The following is a 20,317-nucleotide window of genomic DNA, read 5'->3' on the forward strand; positions in this document are numbered from 1 at the left end:
ATACAAAAAGGGATAAACTTAGGCTTAATAAATATAATAAAGTGGGGAAGGGATAGTGAAGAGGAAAGTGAAAAAGGTGGCCATTGTGTAAAACAATGACCAGGCCCTCCGGCCAGGAATAAAAAATTCCTCTGGTCTCAGCCAAGAGGCAGGTGTTAAAAAAAAGCGTGTTCTATGGTGCAGTGACCATGGTGCCTCAAATCAAAGTGATTGGCACCCCTGGACTGCCACTCCAGGGGCACATACTCCATAGACTTTCAGGACCAACCCTGACCAACGACCCAGACCACAGCTGCCCCCACCCCAGGCAGAAAGGCATGAAGTTCAGGGAGCTTTACCATCAGGTTCCACCTTCGCTCCCATCACTCCTTCCTAATTACAGTCGGGAAATACCAACCCTCCCCTACCCATTCACCTAGGGAAAAAAAGTGTCAATAAAAAAAAGTACACAGGTTTTTAAAGTAATTTATTAGGCAGCTCCGGGGGGTCTCTCCGGCGTCTTCTCCTGGTGTCCGGATCTTCTGCCGGCTCCTCCGCTATCTTCTGCCGCTCTTTTGCTAGCAGTGGCCCGGACTTCTGGATCGTCTTCTTCCCTCTTCTTCCGATGTTGACACGATGCTCTCTCCAGCTGGAATGCTCTCCGAGCTCTCCGCAATGGACTTATATAGGTGGTGACCCCGCCCCCTATGAGGTCACAATCCCGGGGCATGCTGGGACTGTCATCTCATAAGGGGGTGTGGTCATCCGATGACATCACAATCCCAGCATGCCCCGGGACTGTGACCTCATAGGGGGCGGGGTCACCGCCTATATAAGTCCATTGCGGAGTGCTCGGAGAGCATTCCAGCTGGAGAGAGCGTCGTGTCAACATCAGAAGAAGAGAAGAGGGAAGAAGCCGATCCAGAAGTCCGGGCCACCGCTAGCAAAAGAGCGGCAGAAGATCCGGACACCGGGAGAAGACGCCGGAGAGACCCCCGGAGTCAGAAGAAGACCCCCAGAGCTGCCTAATAAATTACTTTAAAAACCTGTGTACTGTGTTTTTTTTTATTGACACTTTTTTCCCTAGGTGAATGGGTAGGGATACGATGTACCCCATACTCATTCACAAAGGGTGGGGGCCGGTATCTGGGGGCCACCTTATTAAAGGGGGCTCCCGGATTCCGATAAGCCCCTCACCCCCAAACCCCGACAACCAACGGCCAGGGTTGTCAGGAAAAGGCCCTTGTCATCAACATGGGGACAAGGTGCTTTGTGGGAAGGGGGGCCGCACCCACCCCCCATGTTGAGGGCATGCGGCCTGGTACAGCTCAGGAGGGGGGATGCTCGCTCGTCCCCACCCCCCTTTCCTGACCGGCCGGCCTGCGTGCTCGGATAAGGGTCTGGTATGGATTTTGGGTTCCCCTTAAAATCCATACCAGATGTAAGGGTCTGGTATGCCCCTGGAGGGGAACCCATGCCGTTTTTTTTATTTAAAATTTGGCGTGGAGTTCCCCCTCAAGATTCATACCAAACACAGTGCCTGGCATTGGTGGGGATCCAAGTCGGATCCCCGCACCAATGTGAACCCGGCTCAAAAGGTGTCAATCTCGCCGATAAAAGTGGCGAGCTTGACACAATATCAGACAACAATACAGAAGTTGACCAAAGGGTGGTGGTAAAGAGCTGAAAAACCACGTGATTTGGTAAAAGTTGGCTGGAAAAGTCCTGCCGTCTGTTTGCAATACAAATTTATGGCCATCGCCCTTTGTACAAAAATCCAAGGGAAAGTTTGTACAAAGTCCTACCGTGTGTATGGGGCTTTATTGCACCAAACTGGCCCAGACGAACCTGGTACACAGACATACTCGATGATCCCTGGCCTCTTCTCAACTTCTGACCCATCTGTGACGGGAGTAACTTTGGGCAGGGGGCTGGTGGAACCCAGAATCCCTTGGAGAGGTTTGGAAATCCTTGCTTCAGCTCCCGATGCACCTTCTATGACTAAGTTACCCTGTGTCTATTAGGGGCACAGGGTGACCAAGAAAATAATGGACATTAAGAATGAGGCTTGGATTACTTAGAATGGAACAGTAATATTTATCAACAATATGTTATCCCTCAAGAAATCTATGATACATTTAATTCCACTGTATCAGAATGATAGCACATTGTAAGAGTTTTGTAGACTGTTGCCATGCCGTCTGCAATCCCTGATTAATCAAAGCATTGCTTGGATGTGGATTACATGATCTGCAATGTAGGAGACAGACCGTCTGCTAATTCTGGGATCTCCTGCTATTGTGTAAAGGTGTCCTGTGCTTATGATTATGATAATGTGTGTTGTGTCCTCTGAGCTGAAAGATGGCAAGTCTGCCCTGGCAAGTTAAATGATCAGTTAATTAGCTCACATTAATTTATGTTTCTGGTTACAGTTGTATTGTTAGATTAATATGATCAGGAGGGGGGAGTGTTCTTCTCAAATGTATAAAAGCCTGTATTTCTTGTCCAATAAAGATTCCATGTTCTTTCAAGCTAGTGTTGTACATTTGGCTGTAAGATCTGAAGGTCTAGACTGGAGGAGGCTGTGTACTGACGGAAGCATGCAAGCAGAGTGCGACGGGGTTCCATGACACCATCCTTCTTCAGTCTCTGGCTTTAAAAGGAAGACTGTTGAAGCCCAAGTCTTTAAAAAGAAAAGTAGGGTCTCCACATTGGTTATTCTTACCTTGCTATAAGCAAGAAAACTGGAAATCCTTCCTTGTCTGGTGTGAACACAGGCACTTCCATCCCAGAGATTACACTGTACTGTACATTCTGGCCTTCTTGCAATCTGGTCTTGACCAGAACTTGGCCTCTGCCACTCTCTTTCAATGCCCCCTTGGCTTTGCTCTCCCTTATAAAATTGTTTCTTCAAAAGGTTTCTTGCATTAAAGCAGGGTTCCACCCAAATTTTGAACATTATCTCTATGCATTCTCTTCCTTGCCTAGATGCTGACATGCTGTGTAAAAAAATTTAAATCGCCGTAATTACCTTTTTTTTTTTTCTAATCTTCTTAGCACTTCCTGGTTTTCCTCCCATGGGAGTAGGCGTGTTTCTAGCCTCTCCCAGACCTCCCACAGTCCCCTGGGAGCTAGTCTCAGGCTTCCCAGCATGCATTGTGCAACAGCGTCATCACAACATCTCGGTGAATGCTGGGAGCACAGCATTCACCGCATCCAGAAAATACATGCTTGTGGGCTTCAAATGCCCACAATGAAGATGGAAACCGCCTTCAGTGAATTTTATAAGTTATTCTTTACAACAAAATCGGACACAGGCGGACTTATTACACAGAACATGTGAGTAGATAATCATGAGAAGAAAAGTTTGTGAATGAACTCCAAAAAAAAAAAACGATAGATAGGTGGACCCCCGCTTTAAGCCCCCCTTACAGAAACCTGTGCTTCCTTGGGATCTTAACTTGCCCTGAAGAAACCACCCTTTGAACCCATCAGGGATAGTTCTCTTAGAAGATCTCTCCTGCAAAGTATCCTTTTTGGTTTTCATCAAGTCAGTCAGACGTATCTCTGAGTTGGTGACCCTCACCTGTAAGGAGCCATTCTTCAATACTTTACACATACAAGGTTGTCTACATGGATTCCCTGTTTGTCCTGTTCTCAGGACCCACGGACAGGACATTCTTCTTTCAAGGACAAATCTCCTACGGCACCTTTACGCAGCCATTGCTCCAGATCAGTTGGATTTTTCTGGGCATTTTGGCACCAGGCCTCTATACCCTAGTTATTTAAGGCTGCCACAAGGTCCTCTTTTCATGCTTTTCCAAAGTTCTACCAGGGGGATGTCGAGTCTTCTGCAGATAGAGCAGCGCTCTGAAGTTGGGTCTGACCCTTGTTGGGCCTGTTGGCATAGTTCTCTTTGCATAGTTGTTGCCTACCCTTCTCGTACCTTTAGGCGACTGAACACTGGCAAAGAATTTGAGGGCACGCCCCTGGGCAACTCCCCTATAATCCTACTCTACTCCATGGAGTTTTGTAGCAAGTCATGCATATAACCAAGAAATGGAAGGGAGGGTCATCTGGAACCTGTGTTTTACTTAAAAGATAAGGATCTTTGACTTACCAGCTAATTCCATATCTTAAGGCTTTGTTCACACAAAGTGTATGTCTATCCCACCCTAGGTGTTCTGTGCATCCCCTTGCAGGCAGGCCCATTGATGTCAATTAGATGCTGCTCCCAATTCGACATCTGTGTGGGTGTATAGTTCCAGATACAGACAGCGTGCAAAGAATCCAAGTACTGTACTCCAAAGTATGAAATTTATGGGCAAGTCAAAATTCCTTTCTCTCTGTTTTTTTTTTTTTTTAAGATATGTTTGTACACTGTACTTGTGTTTACGATGGCACTGCCTTATATACAAGTACAGTTGCGCACAGCTACTCATGTCAAAGACAGGTCGTATGCTGCACTTGGGCGGAAGAAATACACGGGCAGTTACGCTGAACAGGCTCAACTGGCCCGCCCATGCACATAAGCTCTAATAGGGTCATGCATATAGAAATAAAAATTGTACAAATTTAAAAAAAAAAAAAGATACCATGATCTTCGTTTGTAATTTAATCTCTATAAAAGGTTTTGTCCATTACAAATCTTGGAAAAAAAATAAGTATTTACATACACCTTATTTACAAGCAGTTAACCTTCATTTAGGATTTAACACTGTTTCCAGTCCTAGAATGAACAGGAATGTATGCATTTTAAAACTGTGCTGGCTTATAAGGGTTAAGTCCAAGGAGGTGTGTGCCACATCCTCGACCCATCTCTTTTATTTACATTTTACACTTTGACAGCGAGCTGGGAGTATAGCTAATGTTATACTGTATGTCCAGTGCTTCACCACTGGATGTTTGGGCCTTCTCCACAGAAGTTGGAGTCTTTTGCAGCCACTCTGCCCACCCCTCCTCTTCCTGTCAAGCTATGGAGCATTTATGTAAATCCAGTCACATAATGAGTGCATAGACTGTGGGAGGAGAGAGTCGGGACAGAGTGGCTGCTCTCCAAACAGTTATACTCCTTACGCTCTGTAAAATTGTGAACAAAAGATAAGTCCAAGAGGTGGTTTACACCTCCTTGGGCTTAAACCCTTATAAAAGAAGTTTTTTGTTTTTTTTTCTCACTACACACAACAAAGTACTGTGCTCCAAGACTAGCACTATAATAGATCTGTAACTTTAATGTAAATCACATTAATCTAACAAAAAAATATGTACATTGCTTATTCATATGACAGCAAAATAAATTAATAGATTGTGATATATATATTTATTTTTGAGACCATATTGTAACATGCAACTAAAGTGATTGTAAAGTCTCTTTTATAGAAAAAAACAACAAATGTTATACTTGCCTGCAGTTGGTTTTGCACAGAGCAGTCTGGATCTGCCTCTTCTCAGGTCCTTCCCTCCTGTTAAGTGCCCCCACAGCAAGCAGCTTGCTATGCGGGCACAAAGCCGAGTTACAGCTCCCTTTGTCCATTCTGAAACGGAGCCGCAGCCTGGGACCGCCCCCCTCTCTTCTGACTGGCTAAATGATAGGCTCCCGCTTGTGTCAATCATGCCACGCTGCTGTCTCAGCCAATGGAGGAGGGAAGTCCTGGGCAGCTTAGACAATCCTGCAACATCACTATAAAGACAGGCTCAGACAAGTATTAGGGGTGCTGCACAAGGTTTTTTTTTATCTTAATGCATAGAATGGCGATATGGCAGCGTCTACATGATTAGTCAAGAGTTTCCTCAGTGCTTTTTTTGTGGGTTACTATCATTACTTATGTGTTAATATTGTCTTTTTTTTTTTTTTTTATAAATGCCATTATTGGCTTCCTCTTCTCTGTGTTTTTCTTCCCCATGTGAGACAGGCGATTGGCAGCAAGGATTCAAGCATATAAGGCACAATAAGTAAGTGCAATAGACCTACTTTCTAAATAGATTTCACTACCATCTGGTGAGTTTGTTTAACCAGAGTGGAAAGAGGGAAGGTTAGGGATAAAGTACTGACTGGGAGGTGTGTGATGTTTGAAGCAGAACACTTGGATTACATCTAAAAAAAAAATTTGGAGGGGAAGAGGAGTCACATGGTGCATGAATTGTATATTAAATCATAATTTATATTTTGGTGTATATTAATTGCACTTTAGAATATAAAAAAATGTATTATATCTAGCACCTTAATAAATAAATATATATAGCTTTTTTTAATTACACACTATAGATTGATTTATTTTATGGTCACATAGGTATAAGTACATTCCAGGTGCATCAAAACAAAAATGTGTTCAAAGCCTCAGTTTGCTTTCTTTAGAAAGCAGCTACATCCCAAGTAGTAAAGTATGTTGCTTGCCAGTATGCTGATAAGAAGACAATTGCCCTTTGTGTGGAAGCAGTGTTCTCTCTGTAGAGTTCTGGCACACCCCCTGCTGACTCAGCGCAAGAGCTCTCTAATCAGCAAAGCTCATGGTCGCTGCTGATTGGAGATTTTTAGCTCTGACTTAGTAGGGGGATGTAGGACCTCTGTCACCAGACCACTGCTTCCCCATAGAAAGAGTTTTTCTTTACAGCATACTGGCAGGAATCACCAAACAAGAGGTGAGGGGAAATCATTTTGGTGACAACAGTCTATTTTTTTTTTTTACATTAATTAAGAACTAAAGGCAACACTTTTAGTGTCATTTTGGATAGAGAAAAGAAAAAGGGAGGAGGGTGTTGCCGCCGCCTGTGTCCCATTACACCAATCTCCATTCACTGTCCCGAAACCAAAACAGTAAGAGAGAGGAAACCCCTCCAAAAGGGAGGGAATCTGTGATTGTTATCAAAATCAGTGTCCCCATTGGAGGATTACCCTGTTGCAGGCTTCAGCTATAAGAGCAGAGTGAATAGCAAGCTTTTATCAAACTTTCAGCAGGCTTTGAGACGCTTTCTCTTAGTCTTTTAAGCACCCTTCAACTCCTGCTTGGAAATGTAATACAGAGATCTTAAATGGCAGTGCTGATTGTCACTTTAAACAGGTTTCAAGTAGCACAGAAGCCTGCTAGCAGCTTGTTTAAAATGACAAGTAGCACTCCCATTAGACACTGTGTTCAACATGTTCAAACTGGAGTTTAGGAGTGCTTTAAAAATCTTCAACAAAGCTTGCTGAAAGCTTCATAAATGCTTTGTAAAAGCTTGCTGTTCACACTGCTCTTACACGAGCTGATTCTCGTGTGAAACAGGCCTTCCTGTTCTAGGGACAGCCCAAAATGTGGGATTTTCTTTCACTCCCAATTTTAGCCATTACAGTAAACGGGACAAAAAAAAGGTTTTAGTTATACTCTAAGCAGGTCATTTTTTTTGTCAGTAAAATACTCTACTTCAATCTTTGGTTGGTCCTAAAACATACATGGTACTTACTGTAGGCACAGGAGAATGATAATCAGGTGTTGGCTTTCTGGATTATTTAATGTAAACGTGTGCTGGTCTTATACCTGGTAAATGGGTCTTGTTAGCTCAGTTATGTAAATCTCAACTTCTCGCAAGCATTCCACTCAACTGACTTGTTCTATGATCATAGCATACACTTTCACTTTAAAACATCAGCATTGTGTAACATAACCATAGTGATATTTGACCATCCAACATCTCCTTGCTTGTTGCGAGTGCTGCCTGCCTGCTGACCTTCTCTTCCCACAACTTCCTGGGTTCCCTCCATGCTTTACAGCTTCTCCTCTGTTTACTTCCAATTTCATATCCCACAACACCTTGCTGTCTGCAAGCAGTGTTTCCTGCACTGACTCCGCCTCCTTAAACTCCTCCTCTCAGCACCTCTGTAGTATAGAAGGCAGGCTCTGTGAAATGTGTGACACACCAGTGCCTATCCACAGGGCATAGTGAATATGTGTCATAGAATTCAAAGTAGCAAACTGTGGGGATCTTCACAAAGTTTACAGATTTCCAGATCATTCAGATTAATAGGCGATAAATAAATGAAATACAATGTGCAAATTAATCTATGATTTTCAATTTTGACCATAACAACGCAATAGTGCAACACACTGATGACATGGCTGGATTTGTAGCTCAGAGCTTTCTAATTGATATATTAATTCTGATTGGTTGAGTTTGGTTACTGCATCATGCACATTGATCCTTGCTTTAAAAGAGAAGTATTTTTTTTTTATGGGCTTTTCATACCTACCTTGGTGGATGCAGCATCAGACCGATGCTGCATCTGTCTCCCGCCGCCTCTTCACTGAGAACCGAGCCACCGAATACAGCCGATGGCTCGGTTCTCTCACCTTCCCCAGCGGAAAGCTGCTGCCTGTCAGTCAGCATCTTTCCTGCTCTGCTCCTCCACACTCATTGGAGCGCTGAGCTGTGGAGGGGTGGGGAGCGGCTCACTGAGAGGCCGAGACTGCCATTAGTCCAGGCAGCTGGTGGATCCAGACTGCCTAAGTTGGGATAACACGCTGCTTGAAATGATCTTAGTGTCGTCAATGGAGAGCAGATTTCAGACCATTCTCCGCTGAAAACGGGTCACGGGAGTGCAAATTGCACTCCTGTGACCGATAGGAGAAACCCAGCCTAAAAAGCTAATGAGAGACATTCCAGACAAATCTACAAATTTTGCACTTAAAATAAATGTCCTGAGACCAATATGTAGGCTGCCTTTGTCAACTGCCTGGCCCTGTCTAGCTTCAGTACTTGAGTCACTGACCTGGAACAAGCATGTTGTATGCAAAGATAGAACTGTTCTGTGTCAGAGACTACAAATATTATTATTATTATTATTCAGGATTTATATAGCGCCAACAGTTTACGCAGCGCTTTACAATATAAAAGGGAGACAATACAGTTATAATAATACAATACAATACAATAGGATTAAGAGGGCCCTGCTCAGAAGAGCTTACAATCTAATAGATATCTTAGCTACTGGGGCTGTGTGACAGCCAGGCAACTAGCATTTTCAGGAAAGTCAGCCATGTTAGCTTACATATTACTCCCAGTATAGATTTAATTTTAAAAATAATGCCAATATCACTGAGGTAGTAAACTCCTTTTTGATCACCCTGCATATAAATGGACCATCTTGTGCAAAAAGTACACTGTTATAACATTACATATGCTGCCCCCTGGTGGCTACATCAGTTCTTCATCCTCCTCTTCATGATCAACATCCTCTTTAAGCAGAGCAGCTCCGAGGCTCTGCAGGTTGGCCAGCATATTGGAAAGAGATTCTGATAAATAAGAAAAAAACATAAGGCATATGCAATATGATTCTGTAAGCACAAACCATCATTAGACATGTCTTTTTTAAATCAGCTTTCCCAGCTCCCTGCTGTGAACTACACAACCCCTCCTCTCCATGTAATGTAAGTGAAGTGCAGTGGGATATTTGTAGTCCAAATCAGGAGAGCAGCGCCTAGGGTGACATCATTGTTCCTCCATAGATACAATACAGTGTGATAGTACTGTCACCCTAGGACAGGAAGCAGATTATTGGCAAGATCACTAGATGCAAAACAGGAAAGCTGCAATATATTTTTTTGTGTTAATATACACTCAGAGTTTAGGTAGTAAGCTATGCTTGGAGTGAAATGTCTTTATTTAGGTAGTTTTAGATGAGAGTGTTTGGATCATTACAACCATCATAATTTTACAGGAGCCATTTATTAAAGTACAGAGATGTAATAATTTTCCCAGGGTATGTTGTTCCTTTTTAGTGATCCCTATGCTAACGTTTCATAGGTGTGTGCAGCCTATTAGGTGTGCACCCCAGAGCACAAACACACGTGTGTATATCAGAAGAGCAGTGGACAGTGTCAGTAGAGTAGAGACTGGTGTCATTAGGGCAGTGGACGGTGTCAGCAGTTCTTATTATTCTTATTTTTTACTATATTTTTTTTTATGCAATATTATTTTTTATTTTTACAATCTTTTAGGAGCCCCGTTGGGGGGCTTTTGGTCAAGGGTCTAAACAGAGAGAAAGGAACTGAGGACAGGGCTTACCCAGTCCCTTTCTCTGCAGTCTCAGCTGCACTGGACTGTAAACGAACGGAAAGTGCTCTTTGCTGGAGCGGCTTCCTGTTCATGCACATACTGAAGCATAGTAAACATTGTTTACTATGCTTCAGTTAAGAAGCAACACAGGTGATATTGGTACAGGACGCTCACTGTGTTCATTCATTCATCCATCCATCCATCCTGAAACATCCCCCGCAGCAGCCAGCAGGACAGGAGGGAAGCTGGCAGCACTGCAAGGGAAAGACAGGAGACATCAGGAAAGCAAGGGGAATCGGCACCACACAGGGTGATTAGGGTATGCCCACGCCTATGTAACGTTTCATTATGCTTTTCATCCAGAGTGCTGGCTATTCTTGGCAAGAACATTCTCTGGTCAAACCTTAGGGACTACAGTTGTAGAAAGCCTTCATTAGGAAGCTCATCCCATGTGCCCAGTAGGGTATGAAAGTATGGAGAATTCACCTTTAGTTCCTGTTGCTCCGATAGCCCCTGGAGCACCTGTTGGCCCCTGTCCCTTCTCAGTGTGGGTATCCACAGACTGGATTGCAACTGTCCGGTTTTTCTGGTACGTGGCAAATAATCCCTCCTGCCGAAGTGTGGCCTGGAAGAAAAGCCACACCACATTCAAAGCCAAAATAAAACAAAAATGGGTTTGGAGGACAAGATTGCTAGTATCAAGCCTGAAGAATAAAATTAATTTAAGTTTTACAGGCATGGGGTTGCGATTAAAAAGAAACAATGATTTTTCCAGAACTAGCAAAACTTACAATCATGAGGTTTTTGTCCCTTTCAGCATCCCGTAACTGCCGGGTCAGCTGCTCCTCGTGCACTCGTGTGGCATCTTCTAGTGTACGCATAGTTTCTTGACTCCGATTCCTCTCCCGCTGCATCTGGCGCTCTGTTTGCCGAAGAGCCACGACTAGGAGAATGCAATATGATAATTACTATACAAAACAATAGCATTAGAAGTATTTGGGCAAAAAGCATAATTAGCCTGACGAGGAGGTAGATTATGCCCTGTACATAAGAACTATTCATATGCAATATGACCACATAACCATATCGGCATTTTAAAGAAACTGAACTTTTTTCATCTATTACGGGCACAGGCTATACTGCCACCTACAGGAGGAGGATTGGACTGTAGGCCAGCCCAGGATAACCCCTCCTACTACCAGCATGCCTCACATTGTTGCTAGTGTTCTAGGAGGCTGAATATTCTTTTTTTTTGTTTCAAAAGACAATCTATTTTTTATAGCATTATTTTCTTCATCAGCCAAGATCCCTGTCTACACTCTACAGCAGGGTAGGGTCACCATTCTGTATATGACCTGTGTGGCATTGGTGGCCTCTGAAACATCAGTCACTGAGATTGCCTGATTCTGAGTTTTTTCAGTTTCAACCCGACGAGCCTGCCTTCAGGGAATCATAGGTTTCTGCAATTACTCCCAAATTCAGACTTTTGGCTCCTACTGATGTGGTGTTCACCAGTCTAAAAGTAGAGGATCAGCCTGTTGCTTCTATCAGTGCTATTCCCGGTTTTGGGTCCTTTAGAGCTCCTAAAACCCCAGACTTTCTCAGCACACCCACTTTTCTAATATTTCTTCATGGAGATTACAAACACATGGATGTACCCATTTAAAGAGAACTCTGTAATAAAATGGTCTGCCCCCACTGTAGATCCAGCAGTGTCCCACCTTAAAGCAACTACCATATGGGTTGAGAATGAACCTCTTTTTTAAAGACGCAGCTGCTAAACAGTTGGAAGCCCTCTCTAGACTTCTATTCTTCCTGGTGGGCTCTGCTTTCCACCCCATCTGTGACCTTGCATTGCCAAACCCTAGCCGACTGGTCAAAGTCCCTTAAAGTATTTGTTACACTCAACATTTCATATTCCTAACATGTGTCTGTTGTACCATGTACTTTTGTTAAAAAGTATCCTGTTCTCTTTTTGAAATACCTGGAGATCCTGCCTGTCCCCTGCTTACCTATTGCAAATGCTAGGCATTGAAGCACATCCTTCCCAGTGTTGTTAGTTTTCTGGATGTGCTGGGAGCACAGTCTGCCTGTCCTCCAATGGATAAAACTTATGTTGACACACACTCCACTGCACAGCTCTTTACTGGGAAGGTATTGCTCTCTCTGCTTCCTGATGACGACCCCCCCCCCCACCTCCCCCTCTCCAAGCCTCTTATGCAGTTGAGAATAGAGGTTATGTGATCACTTAAAAAATAAATGAATAAAAAGGATATACACACACACACTTTCTTGCTTTTCTATTTTAAAATGATGATGAAGATAATTAAAGTACATATCCCACAATCCCTAGGTTTCTCAGTCTAGTGCTGGCGAGAGCTAATAGTATTTAAATCTGACACAGGCACCAACTGGCAGAGCAATTAACAAAGAGATCGCTAAATTGGAAGAGATCTATTTTCATCACATTAGCACTCCCACATTTAAGCAGAGACTGCCTTCGGTAAAAAAGGAAGTCCTTGGTCTCAAAAGATCCAATAGGACTCCTTACAAACTAAAGCCAATAACTCAGAGAGGTTTCTAGTCGAAGTGACAGCCACAAAGACCAGTACCTTACAGGATAATGTTAAAGGAATGAATAGGCTCAAAATGTTGTTTTTTGTAAAACTGACAAGGTTTAAATCCCACGGGTGGATTGGGGGCTAAACAGGGGGAACAACATGAGCAACTCCTTGAATGAAAGTACAACAGAAAGAATAAGTAGCCTAAGGATGATGTTGAAAAAGATTAGGTAGGCATATACCTGATCCTTGTTATTTCTAAGGGTTAAATGTTAATCCACCCCCAATTGAAGGAAGGGAAGAATATGACCCACATGTAGGGAAGCCCCCAAAGCTACATACCAATGAAAATAAACCTTCCATGTACAATGATAGTTGAAGGACTTTAAATCCACCCGTATGTAACAGCATGGAGTGCCTGGAATTGTCACAGGTGATGAGTTGTGCTTTTCCATTTAAGGGAGTGCCAAGTATTTTTTCATCTTTCTGGTGGCCAAACGAAGGGTGAGGATGTGTAGCTGGTAATCAAAATACTTTTTGCGTGCGTGTGTGTATATATATATATATAAAAAAGTAAGGTACCTGCTTTGGTGTGCTCTCTCCTCGTCTCATGCAGATGTTTCTCCATCTCTGCCAGTTGCTGAGTTGTTTTCTCCTCTACTTCCCTCACCTCACTTGGTTAAAAAAAAATGTAATCTAGTTCATTGCTATAAAATAAAGCTACCATTGCTCTGATACAATGTACTGAAGGTCTCTTTTTTCCTGTACAAGACCTACAAAGAGCTGACATTGTGCAGATAATGTAACAGAGGCCTTTCTGCTGTTCCTATACAGGCCATACACAGAGCTATTACTAAGCAGAAAATGTATCAGAGACTTCTTTGCTGTCTCTTTTCAGGATATAAACAGAGCTGTATACAGAAAGCAGAGAATATAGCCAAGAACTCTTTTCTTATACAAGCCATACACAGAGTGAAGACTGAGTACAGAATATATCAAAGTTCACTCTGCTGTTCATATACAGAGCTTTTACTCTAACATCTCTCCCAATTGTTCCTAATAGACCATCACAGCTGTCAGCGGAACCCTCTTATGATCTCTGCATTGTCTCCCTCTACATTACAGCTGTAACAGCTGGGATGTTGCAAATCAAATTTGATGAACATGTAGAGTGTGTAACCAACAGCTATGACAATTCTACTATGATATCAAGAGAGCCCCCTCTGCCAGCCATGGCATTTTAAATGAATACTGGTTGCAGATTAAATTAAAAGTAATAGCAAAATAGCTTGTGTTGCAACCGTATAAGTTATTAATACATAATAATGTATTTAGTGTATGAAATCATTTATATGTGCACTACACTATATCAGCCCAGTTGGTCAGCCATTTTACTTTTTTAAAAGTAAATTCCTGTCTCCACAAGACCTTTATTTAAAGTTTAGGTACGGGGTGGGCCTTAATGCCAAAATTAGAGAAATTAAGCCTTTATTAGCAAATGATAAAGGATCAGTGAGATGCACTGGAGGTAAAAACAAACCCTAGACTAGACTGTGGTTAGAGCCACAAAACAAAAGCTAACACTAAAAAAAACAAATACATAACTTGTGGGTAATTTGAATACAGCTGACTACTTTTATGTTACTATACCCCCTCAGTGGAGCCCAAGTAGTAAAACATTTCCCTTTGTTCCTGCTCCTGAGTTCTTTGTTGTGTGATCCTGCACTGTACAGCACATCTTTGCATTAAAAACACCTGACTGAATACAGATCCTACTGCACATGTGTGCAGCTTTGCTTTGTTTATTTCTGTGTGGTCCATACACATGGGTATCCCCAGCCATCCAGAGAATTACTGGTCAAGCCATATGAAGTTATTGGGGCAATCCACGCATATGCATGGTAGGACTGGCCATGGCTGTGAACTTTTTCTGCAAAGGTTGTTTGGTGCCGAGCAAGTCACACAATGAAGTTCTCAGGAATGGGAATGAAAGTAAGTATTTACTACATGGGGTTCAGAGGGGCACAATTTAAAGGAGAACTTCAAAAAAGTGAGCTTGCCCTTTAAAGGCTTTTTTTGCAAGTAAAAAAAATGTGCGTTTATTTCATTTTTTTTTTTAGGAGCCTGCAGAGCATTGCATCCCAGATCAGCAAAGCATGGCTCCTTCAGACTATCAGAGTAGCTGTCTGCCCATACCTTGTACAGGCAGGCAGATACTGAATGACACAAAGAATCAATGAACTACCTAGAGTGCTCATCAGCACCCTGGTAGTTCATTGACAACTACAACCCGTCAGATGCAGTTCTTCCATTCACAGAACTCTGAATGAATGACGCAGCCAGGTGGGCAGAGCCCCGCATGGCCACATTTTTTTTTAATTGTGACAGGGGGTGGGGGGGGGGAGAAGATCCCCAGCCCACTGTCACAACGGGGGCTGCTCATTTAGTATCATGTTCCATGTTACACCCTGGATAAAAATGTAACATGTAATCTGTTATGAAAGGTGAACTTAGCCTTTAAGTCAACATTTCTGCCTTAGAGCTCCCTGTACTTTTCTAGGAGTACAGACCTGCCTGGGTGACATCAGCCTTAGTGCACACATGACAAGCTCCAAACGAAGAGGGAACCTTTGAAAAATGTCCACCTGAATCTTAAAAGGGCATAAGCTACTTCTAACATCTTAGCAAGCAGCCTAAAACTCTGTCTCTTAAGGACTACATTTTATATGAATAGGACATTCTTCTCTTGCCAGGCAGCATGCTAAAAATGCCTCTGTACCTTTCTCATATTCCCCATTCTGATCCTGCAGTTGTTCTTTCAGCTGTTCAGCAGTTTCACAAGCTTCATGTAGTTTTCTTTCTAGCTCCATCACTTGCATTGTCAGGACTTTCTCTCTCTCTTCTGTCTCATGGAGAGATTGGCGGAGAAGTGAGACAGTGTCATGACACTCTGCTATCTCTGCTTCCACTGCAGAAATAACACAGGGAATCAAAATTAGGATGAAGAACAAACACATACATTTCGAATTGCACACCCTAGGAATCAGTCTTACATTTTTCTATCACTTTTTCCTCCAGGATGAGAGCACTGCGCTTCAGTTCGGTGCTCAGATGGTCTCTCTCTTCATTTAAGAGCTGTACCTCATTCTTCAGGTCCTCGTAAGATGGATGCCTACAAGAAACTCTCAAATATAAACCATATGAAAAAGAGACAGGAAAAAGAAAACCCCATAGGGGTGGGACTTTAATGGCACTACCAAAAAACAAACAATGAATTATATGAAAATATTTATATTTTTATATAATTCATTGTTTTTTCGTAGTGCCTTTAAAGTCCCACCCCTAGGCGTTTTTCTCCTTCCTTATTCTCATGGGATGTGGCACACTAGGAACATACTTTATCAGAATTATTTATCATTTAGGAAAAAAGAGACAGCACTAGAAAAAGAAAAAATAGAACAGAGGCGCCTCCAAGTGTAGCAATATGGTTACATTTAATGTAACATTTAGCAACTCACATGGTTGATGATTAAAACAGGCACAGCTAAGTATGCAGGCATCCGGGGTAACGTCCACATAGACCGTCCTCCGCACCACCATGGACGTCATCCTGTCCACGCTCCACTCAAGTGCTTCAAGATTGCTTTACTGCAGGGTAGTCTTCCCGGTCACTATTGCAGACTGACAGCGGTGAGAGCCGGTGGTGCGGAGGATGTGGACAGCTTTACCCCAGATGCCTGCATACTTAGCCTCTTTAAATCATCAACCATGTGAGTTGCTAAATGTTATACCTTCATTCAAGGCCGGACTGGGAATGAAAACCAGCCCTGGAAAAAATGTCATACCAGCCCCATAGCATTATTATACCAGCCCAACAGCATAACGTCATTATTTTCTTGTTCATAAAATGGAAAACCATGCATTTTAAAGCACATTTAAAGAGTGCATTATATATAGATAAGACACATATAAAAGCACATAGGGCTTTATATATATATATATAAAGGGCATCGGGCATCTGAATTACAGCGGCGGGGGTGTTTTTAGAATTGCCTGATTAGAGCCGTCGGCTCTAATAGGCTTCCAAATTGGTAAACAGCGGGCACACTGCTGTGCGTTCGCTGCTTACACAGTGCTGTGTTAGGAAATCAAATAAATCACTTCCCTAACACTGACCCGCCTCTCAGCCAATTAGGTGCACTGGATCTGGTTACCTGTCACCTGATTGGCTGAAGCGACAGGCGCTGTGATTGGATGCCTATCGGAGGGAGCGTGGAGCAACGCGCTGACCTGAGACAGGTAAGTGCCGGGCGGGGGGGACACTGGCAGGATTTAATGGGCAAACTGGTGGCAATTGATGGTTACAGTGGCTGCGTTTGATAGGCACAGTGGTAGCGCTTAATGAGCACAGTGGCGGCAATTTATGGGTACAGTGGCTGCATTTGATGGGCACAGTGGCTGTGTTTAATGGGCACAGTGGTGGCAATTTATGGGTACAGTGGCTGCGTTTGATGGGCACAGTGGCAGCGTTTAATGGGCACAGTGGTGGCAATTTATGGGTACAGTGGCTGCGTTTGATGGTACAGTGGCTGTGTTTGATGGTACAGTGGCAGCGTTTAATGGGCACAGTGGCTGCAATTGATTGGTACAGTGGCTGCGTTTGATGGACAGGGCACAGTGTTGTCAATCTATGGGCACAGTGGCTGTGTTTGATGGTACAGTGGCTGTGTTTGATGGTACAGTGGCAGTGTTTAATGGGCACAGTGGCTGCAATTGATTGGTACAGTGGCTGCGTTTGATGGGGCACAGTGGCAGCAATTTATGGGTACAGTGGCAGCGTTTAATGGGCACAGTGGCTGCAATTGATGGGTACAGTGGCTGCGTTTGATGGGGCACAGTGGCTGCAATTTATAGGCACAGTGGTGGCAATTTATGGGTACAGTGGCTGCGTTTGATGGGCAGGGCACAGTGTTGGCAATCTATGGGCACAGTTTGATGGTAAACAGCTTTAGAGAGGAGAGAGAGGAGAGAGAGGAAAGAGAGAGAGAGAGATTTTTTTAATACCTTAATTCTTGTGCTGCAGCTGGCCGGCCATTCACTTCTATTCTCCTCGTGCAGTTAGTGGGCGGTGCTGAAGCAGCACGGCGTTCTCCTGCTCCTCCCCCTCAGGCACAGGCATATTACTTTAGGGAAACACTGCTCTAGATGAATGTGGTGGGCGGCGCGCCGGAACGGAGGACACACAGACAGTGACTGACCAGTGACACAGCCATTGCATACTGCGGCAGCCGCCGCTGCTCTTTAGATTGTTGACACAGGCAGCGAGCGGCCCCAGCGGTACTTAGTGCAGCCAGCCTACCGGGATATTTCCCGGTATCCCGGTAGGCCAGTCCGGCCCTGCCTTCATTAAATGCCATCATATTGCTACACTTAGGAGGTGCCTCTCTTCTCTTTTATACTCTGTAGCTCCTGCTGGATTTTGCTTCTAATCCCCTTGTGGAGGCTGCCATTTGTGAATGGATATTTTATGGTTACACAATCTATCACATTGCTATAAACTTTTTATATGGACTACAAACTGAAGGACTAATGACTAAATAAATGGTTGTGGAACGAATCATCTGAGTTTCCATTATTTTTTATGGGGAAAGACGCTTTGATATACAAGTGCTTTGGATTACAAGCAGGTTTCCGGAACAAATTATGCTTGCAATCCAAGGTTTTACTGTATTTGTATATCACCATCATATCTCCTCTTAAAGGAGAAGTTCACTTTTGAGAAAATGTTAATGTGCAGCAATAACCTGGCTAAGTTCTTTGAGGACTCTCAGGTGCAAGCCATCTGGTCCTGGTAATTTATTCAAAATAGGTTTTTCAAGTCTTTCCATGTTGTGCTATTAACAATACTATCTAGTCTATTATACTCCTTTTCCTTTGTAAAAACCAAGGAGAAGAATGTGTTTAACACAGTTACCTTTTCCCTGTCACTTGTAACTAAATTTCCCCTGACTATACTTTATGGGGCCAACATATTACCATCTCATACTCTTACACAATGTTAAAGGATGGCCAAAGACAGGGCCATCTTAAGAGCATAATAGGCCCCCGGGCAATACAGTGCACTGGGGCCCTGTCTACACAATCGCGCACGAGAATAAAAATGCAAATTATCAATAAGGCTATATTTCTTGGTACTTCCAACAAAATCAGTGTTTAAACATTAACACAACGTTTGGACAATATAACACGAGTTTGATGGGCACAGTGGCAGCTTTTGATGGGCACAGTGGCTATGTTTGGTGGGTACAGTGGCTGCGTTTGGTGGGCACAGTGGCTGCGTTTGATGGGCACAGTGGCTGCATTTGATGGGCACAGTGGCTGCATTTGATGGGCACAGTGGCAGCTTTTGAGGGGCACAGAGAGTGGCTGTGTTTGATGCACAACTTGAACTTACTTAAGTATTTAGTGTTAGACTTACTTGAGGCCATCTTTCTGCTCCGCTCCCTCTCCACGCTGTCTGAAGAACATGGCAGAGGTGGGCGGAGCTTGTTCACTAGCAGCTGGGGCGGCCGTGGGGTGCTATGAATGCTGGGGCGGCCTCGGCCTCTGACTGACGTCACTGGTTGCTAGCTAGATGCCGGGCGGCCGGCGATTCTAGCAAGTGAGCAACCAGTGCAGTCAGTCAACTAAAGCAGCAGATTGCAGAGCTGAGGATGGGGCCCTCCAGACAAGTGGGGCCCCCGGGCAACTGCCCAGTGGAAAAAACGGCCCTGGCCAAAGACAGTACGACATCACTTCAAGAATGAGGAACAAGTACATATCTACCTCTCCTTGAATAAGTGGTATGATGCCCAGGAATATCTACAATCCTTGCTCCATACCGTGAAGAATCTGGCCTACTCGCTCAGAGGGAGAGTTTTTTCCTCCAACAAGCTGGAAATCTCCCTGTGTTATATTCAGTGCCTTCAACTCCCTGACGCATCCAGTATTTTATAGGACATAAAAAACAGCTCGATTATCTCAAATAATGTTTGAAATCCAGAAATTCATCTGGTTTTTATGGATTTGAATTAAAAGATGGTTTAGTGTTATCAGAGATAGATACAAATTAAACCAATGAACTCAATTCAGCTAGGAGTATTCAGAAAAAGGCTACTAAGTAACTAGCACTGGCATTCTGGGTTTAGTGCAACTAAGGACATTGTATGCAGTCATTGCAGAAAATATTGCCACCCCTGCATTTCTGTCAGATAATGCACCATTTCACCAAGAAAATTGTTGCAATTACAAATGTTTAGGCATTTTCATGTTTATTTCTTTTGTTCGTATTGGTATGGACACAAGACAGTGGAGAAACAAAAAGCCAAATCTCACACATACCATTCAAAACTCCAAAAATGAACTGGACAAAATTACTGGCACCCTTTAATATTTGGTAGCGCACACCTTGGAAAAAATAACTGAAATCAATCTCTTCCTGTAACCATCAATGAGTCTCTTATGCCGCGTACACATGACCGGACTTTATGGCATACTTGTTCCGGCGAACCTGAGTCCGTCGGACAATTCGATCGTGTGTGGGCTCCAGCGGACTTTTTTTCTCAAAAGTTTGACGGACCTAGAAATGAAACATGTTTCAAATCTGTCCGACGGACTCGAGAACGGTCGAAAAGTCCGCTCGTCTGTATGCCAATCCAACGGACAAAAACTGACGCTAGGGCAGCTATTGGCTACTGGCTATGAACTTC

The 20,317-nt window shown here is 43.5% G+C and overlaps 1 protein-coding gene across 1 annotated transcript in view; it reads right to left on the minus strand.

Annotated features, from left to right (window-relative positions):
* Window positions 1-9,107: 9,107 nt before the first annotated feature.
* LOC141108960 (coiled-coil alpha-helical rod protein 1-like) overlaps window positions 9,108-20,317 on the minus strand; it is a 43,775-nt gene continuing 32,565 nt past the window's right edge. Inside the window, 7 exon segments of the mRNA XM_073600919.1 lie at window positions 9,108-9,245; window positions 10,495-10,633; window positions 10,800-10,951; window positions 13,152-13,243; window positions 13,603-13,612; window positions 15,349-15,537; window positions 15,623-15,751. Of these exon segments, the coding sequence (XP_073457020.1) occupies window positions 9,148-9,245; window positions 10,495-10,633; window positions 10,800-10,951; window positions 13,152-13,243; window positions 13,603-13,612; window positions 15,349-15,537; window positions 15,623-15,751 (809 nt within the window). The 3' untranslated portion in view covers window positions 9,108-9,147.

The sequence above is a fragment of the Aquarana catesbeiana genome, linkage group LG09 (genome assembly GCF_042186555.1).
Source record: "Aquarana catesbeiana isolate 2022-GZ linkage group LG09, ASM4218655v1, whole genome shotgun sequence".
Lineage (NCBI taxonomy): Eukaryota > Metazoa > Chordata > Amphibia > Anura > Ranidae > Aquarana > Aquarana catesbeiana.